Source organism: Ruditapes philippinarum, unplaced genomic scaffold (assembly GCF_026571515.1).
Source record: "Ruditapes philippinarum isolate M1 unplaced genomic scaffold, ASM2657151v2 ctg13419_1_1_1_1, whole genome shotgun sequence".
NCBI lineage: Eukaryota > Metazoa > Mollusca > Bivalvia > Venerida > Veneridae > Ruditapes > Ruditapes philippinarum.
In genome coordinates this window covers 12,531-18,833 of record NW_026856180.1, presented here as the reverse complement: position 1 = coordinate 18,833, position 6,303 = coordinate 12,531, and the positions used below count along the sequence as shown (strand labels likewise).

At 34.2% G+C, this 6,303-nt stretch overlaps 1 protein-coding gene across 1 annotated transcript; it reads right to left on the bottom strand.

The window, feature by feature from the left end:
- Positions 1–293: 293 nt before the first annotated feature.
- LOC132745699 (uncharacterized) lies at positions 294–6,023 on the bottom strand. Its single transcript, XM_060734663.1, has 4 exons — positions 5,891–6,023; positions 4,978–5,226; positions 1,656–1,755; positions 294–570 (listed from the first exon to the last, which is right to left on the bottom strand). The coding sequence occupies exons 1-4, from the start codon at positions 5,961–5,963 to the stop codon at positions 324–326; spliced, it is 669 nt and encodes a 222-aa protein (XP_060590646.1). The 5' UTR covers positions 5,964–6,023; the 3' UTR covers positions 294–323.
- Positions 6,024–6,303: the final 280 nt, after the last annotated feature.

The window sequence follows — 6,303 nt, the reverse complement described above, 5'->3', positions numbered from 1 at the left end:
AAAACGCCAGTTATACTATGTGCAGTATTGTAAAAATTCATGATATTTGTCTGAAAAATGGTTATTCATTTCAACAGTCTTTTCATATACTTAAGACTTTGACATTTTTTCAGACATTACAAGTATACAATAAATAATGTATATAACATTTCCATGGATATATTTCTTACTCTATTCAATATATAGTGAAAAGGACACGATTCAGGAAAAAGAAGCACATTCATTCATTTATTCTTAAACATTGACTATGTTATTGCATTTTTTTTTATTCGGTATGGTTTTTTTTAAAAGACTTAGCACTTTATCAGTATCTTTACAAAATTTTAAGGCAAGACATGAATGTTATTTAAAGTCCGGCTTTCTGCTCTGTGTGTTTGGTTGGTATTTGACACAAATGAGGCGACATGAGTTCGTAACACCAGTTTCAGATAGTTAAAATACTCTGTCAAGTCAAAATCTGAATCCTTTCCATGACAAACAATTTGGGGGCAACATCGAGGGAAATGCTCGTCATGATTGTATTTTACGTAGCATCCCATCTCGTTGGTAAATTGAGGACCTGCGTCACACCTGAAATACATCAGATAAGATCAGGTACAATAACATAAGACAGTTCATACCTTTATACAAAATAATCGTCACAAACCTGAAAGTAAAGTTTTGATGAGTTCAGATTTCAGTCCAAAGATCCCGATACTTGCATGACAGACAATGTTTTTCTCAGAAATATTATGTTTAAAGGCCCATTATGCCTAAAAATTTCTTTTATTTTTATTTCTTAAAAGCTTTTTAATTTTGATGTACTTATATACTACCCAAAGTCAGTTACTCATTGGCTCCGTACTGGAACCACTTTTTCATCTGTTGCAGCTATTCGCTATCAGTTTCTCTACTTGTAAGCAAACATCATGGATCCTGATCAGACTGCACGGATGCGCAGGCTGGTCGCAAACGCACAATGTTGGTTTTGTCGTAACGCGGCTCAAATTATCTATTAAGTTATCTTGCTTTAGAGAAAATTCATATCGGAGTAAACACGTTATTCTTATGCAAAACCTAATAGTAGTCATTACTTGCATATGAATATACAGGAACTATGAAGTCTTGGTTCCACAATCAACATTTCTATGGCATAGAAGTATAGGTTTCACAATCAACATTTCTATGGCATAGAAGTATAAATAAATAAGTTTGAATTTTCATATGCAAACTTTAGACAGTTAAGGATAATCATGCAATGCCCGTCAGGAATCGATTGACGTTTTGCACTATTTGTTTGTTTATATTACGATTCTAGATAATTACCAGTACTGCACTAAATACCATTTACCAAAGTTATGTGTGTTTTACTTTTTGTGAGGATTTTTTTATACTCTTATACTGCCTCAACAGAATGGCGCAATGACCGTATGGATAGAATTAAGCAGACCCACAGGTAAAGAAACAACAGCAGAAATTTGATTGCAGTGGTTTTTAATTTTCTGTTTCCAACTGGATCAATCAAAATTTATTTCGGACACAGTCTTCTCACATAACCAGGTACCCAAAAATACATGCATAAAAATGTCTAAGTTTCAGATGTAATAAGAGTACAATGTATGAAAATTACTATTTTTGAAAGAAAAACATTAGTATACTGGTAAACATGCACCTACTCTAAGCATTTTATTCCAGTAGCTTGACATATGCACATAGAACAACCATCATGGAATCTGTCTCCAGTTTTAAGCTGAACTCCTCGAAATAAACATTTATCTGCAAATAAAAACATCTGTTTGGCATAACCATAAATTAATTTTTGAACCGCTCTCCACTTATCTAAGAGCGCGTTTTAATCTTGAATCATTTTCCTCTGTTAAATCGAATGAAATAAAAACATTTTAAGAACACTTCTAAACTTTTTTTCTAAAGTTTGAGTGTAAAAACACAGTTTTATGTCGCAACGACGATAAAAGTCTTGCCGCTAATTGTCGTGGCGTTATTGCCGCTGAATGTCACCATTAAAATGCCCTTAAGCTATTTTCCAAACAGATTGTGAAATATATATTCAATGCATATAAAACGTTTTTGAAACGTTTATGTTTTGCAAAAATAAAATAATTCCATTATTACACAGAACGAAAAATAGAAAGAACTGTAAACTCAATTTTTTTCCAAGAAATTACATATGATCTATTGAAGATTTCATTGCAAACATAAAATGATGGAAACTGATACCCGCTTGGTTTGCATTAAGTACTACCAATTCAAGACATATCTGTGCAAAACAGCCTCCTTATCAATTACAATAAGGACGTGGCATATTTTTTATGTTTACCCTTTATCAAAAGGGTGGACAGTACTTTGTCCTTTTCACATACGAGAAGGGGAAACCTGTGATGCGTGTATGTGGTCGCACGATCACTTCCTTACAACATGTCCTCGATGCATGTATGTGGTGGCATGGTCGAAACTCTCGAATAAAATGACACTATTGGCAGTGATTTGACGCGGAATCGTCTGGTGAAAAATCTTCTTTTTTTTTCTTTTTTTCTTTTTTTTTTGTAAAAAAGAACACTAAAAAACTGTTTAACTCGTAATAAATAGTATTAAACTCCTAATGAGGGAATGCTTACTTCTGTTTATGAGTTTTAAAGTCCCATTTTTAGTAATTGGGATCTTTTTCTCATAATTAGGAGAAATAAACTTAATAACAATTTTGTAACTCTTAACAAGGAGTTCTAAAAACCCAATTAGGAGAAATAAAAATATAATTAGAAGACAGTTAAGAAATATAAATAAGGGGCTTCAAAGGCCAAATTACAAGATAAAATTCTAATTGTTATTTGTACTTTGTCACTTCTAATAAGGTTTTTATACAAACAATAAATAAGAATTTTATTTATCCTAATAAGTTTTTAAAACTTTTAATTACGACATGCAAAGTCCTAATAAGTTCTAGACATGTAAATGTCACACCAACACAGTAAGGTCACGACACAAGAAGAAAGACAGTCGTTTCGTAACGTAGCTGGATAGCGTCCTCAATCGCAACTACTCGGCCCTTTCCGTCCGTCAGTTATTATAGATAATAGCCGAGGCAGTTCCGAATGTAGCGTACTCTCACGAGAAAAAACCCACGACAATCACAAATCAAATTTAAAATTTGAAAAAGTATGCAAAGCAGTACACTTAAAAGATAATTATAGACATGTTTTAACCTAATATATGTATCGTAGTTGCCTACTATACTTAAATTGATGTTTATTTTTACATTTTGATTGCAAAAAAGGCCATTCAATGTGAATTGGTATATGCTGGAAAGTATGCAATACCATAATTATCTATGTTTAAAATATGTGTGATAAACCATGAAAGAATTATATGTGAATGTTTATAATACAATATTATAGAACAAAATATTAGTAATTCGTAAATGTTTTATCAAGCATGTTAAACAAGATCAACAAGGAAAGGCGGCGTTCAATGTATGCAACCCCCAAACGACCTTGCAACAAGAACCAGCGGCAATGAGCCCTGCAGGACCCCAAACAAAAATAGGACATGGCGCAAAGCAGAGCACGGACAGGATATAATCGATTTGAAAATCATGTTGAACTAGGTAAACATTTTTGTTCAAGAAATATTTGTAAGAATTTTAAAATACATGTATTTAAAATTTGTCTAGAAAGTGTGCCCATTGCAGAGCAATCCACTTTAAAAAGCATTTTTCTCTTGAGTCGGCAGACGGATTCCTTTCTGTCCGAAAATTACTAAATATGAGCTGCGTCATGACAAAACCAACATAGTGGGTTTGCGACCAGCATGGATCCAGACCAGCCTGCGCATCCGCGTACAAACGGTAAAAGAAGTAGAGAAACTGATAGCGAACAGCATGGATCCTGATCAGACTGCGCGATAGCGCAGGCTGGTCTGGATCCATGCTGGTCGCGCAAACCCACTATGTTGGTTTTGTCGTGAACGGCTCATATATACTCATGAATATAAATCTTGGGCAAATGCAAACGGTGTGTTGCCACATATAACGGTCACCATTGCGGCATTTAATGGCAGAAGCTTTAGCGAATATTTAGCGGTGGTTGCGACATTTAGCGGCAAATGTGCGTTATTTAACGGCAATGTTGCGATATTTAGTGGCGATGCGACATAAAACTGCGCCATAAAGATTCTTTGTGCTGCAGAATATGGTTTAAAATATTAGGCAATTTACTATACGTCATTTGGCAAATGTTCACCACGTCTGTTCAAAGACATTTGAGCCTCGTCACGACAAACCAACATAATGGGTTTGCGACCAGCATGGATCCAGACCAGCCTGCGCATCCGGGCAGTCTGATCAGAATCCCTGCTGTTCGCTATCAGTTTCTTTAGTTCATATAGGGTCTGTAAGCGAACAGCATGGATCCTGATCAGACTGCGCGGATGCGCAGGCTGGTCTGGATCCATGCTGGTCGCAAACCCATCATGTTGGTTTTCTCGGGACACGGCTCATTTTCCCCGTTATCACATTGTCGTAATGTTGTATTAACATCTATATCGTGTGTATTTACAGCAAAATGCAATTAGAATGATTATGTCTAGCTGGATAACTAGCTTTGGCTTGTCCGGCTATAGACTACACGTGTATATTTAAAAGAAAATCAAATAAAAACAATTCAAAATATATATAGAATTCTATACCTATCAATGAAATTTTCAGTGTCAGTTCTAGTCGGGCGCCGCCATTTACAATGTAACACAATGATAATAGGCGGGGTATTCCGATAACGGAACAAGTCTCAACTTTTCGGATAAATAATAATCGTCGAGTGTTCAGAGTGAAAACGGAAGCGGTGCATGTAATACCGAATGACACCTTTAAAACGGAAAGAATGAAACTAATTTTTAACGACTTCCCCGTTCATAGGTGCCCAATTTCATATTATACATTTCTATAATTATAACTTGAAGACAAAATTTAATGTAAAATTTACCTACCACACATTTCTACCTCACAATATTCCCAACTGTCTTCTTCACTTCCTGTTGGTGATTTGTAGCACCAGGGGGAGTCACGTTTCCCTAGAGGATTCCTACAGTAGTTCGAGTCCAGGCCATCATACCGGAAACGATCTGACGTAAACGTATGAAGATGACGGTTCCAAGGGACGCAACTGTGACCGGACTTAGTTACAGCGGCATTGCCTCTGTATGAAACACCGTTATCGTGGAGTGTATAGCAGGTTCCTGAAACAAGTCCACCAAATAATAATTTAAAAAAACAACAACAACAACAACAAACAAACAGTTTTACGAGAGAAAAATATTGAAATGAAATGCTTTTTCATTTATTAATTTCTGGAGGGAAAACGCTAAATTATATATTTTATCGGCAGAAGAAAATAGCGCTAAATGTGAAATGATTTTTTTAATAATGGTACATGTAGCAAAATGAAAACAAAGTAAATGTAGTATTTTGATTTCCATTCAAAATACTAAATCAATATTATTATACTAATTGCCAATATGCAAAAGCCGCAAAAGATGGCTTAAAGAGTAACGATTTTGAAACTTAACAGGTCATCACATATATAGAAAGCTTACAAAAAATAAGCATTCATAGACTTAATGGCCCTTAAAAGCTGGCGTCTCTAGACGAGTAAAAAAGTGAAAATTTTGAATGAAGAGTTCAATAAATGAAACAAAAAAAATGCTTATCACCAGTTCATTTGACGTTTTGCATTTCTTAATGAAAAATATGACCAAAATAACTATTTTATCATGTTTCAAAATTCGTTACTAACGGGTTATTGTGGACAATTGAACAAAATGTGTTGTAAGCGTTGTAGAGTAAGATACAAATAATATATGTCCAAGCTGAAGTTAAATATGACTCATCAAATTATCTTACCTGTGTAGAAACACTGCCCATGAGTTTTAAAAATAAACACACTAAATATAATGAATAATACCAAAAGTCTCATTCTAATTTAAAATTCCAAATTATTTCACAGATACATTCTTTTTTGTTAAGAGAAATCCATTTAAGTTATCGTCCTGGAATAAATTTATAAGTTTCCTATTTTTCCTATTTTGTCCAGCTCCAGGTTATATTTCGTGGTTCGTTGGCGGAAAGGGACACCATATGATTAAAAAAATGTAAAAAAAAATATATAATTTCTAAAAGAAAAAAAATCAGTTACTGCTACAAAGTAACATTAAACTATATAATTGCTCCTTTTTATTCCTTAATTACTATATTATATCAAGTCAATGGATAGAAGATAACATAGTCTAATCTACGGCAGAAATTCAACAACATCG

Bases quoted from the DNA above. Each gene is read 5' to 3' on its own strand.
- LOC132745699 (XM_060734663.1), bottom strand. From the start codon at position 5,963: ATGAGACTTTTGGTATTATTCATTATATTTAGTGTGTTTATTTTTAAA. The intron at 5,227-5,890 runs GTAAGATAATTT...GACTTGTTTCAG, and splicing joins TGGGCAGTGTTTCTACACAG to GAACCTGCTATACACTCCAC. The intron at 571-1,655 runs GTAGGTGCATGT...GATGTATTTCAG, and splicing joins ACTGGAATAAAATGCTTAGA to GTGTGACGCAGGTCCTCAAT.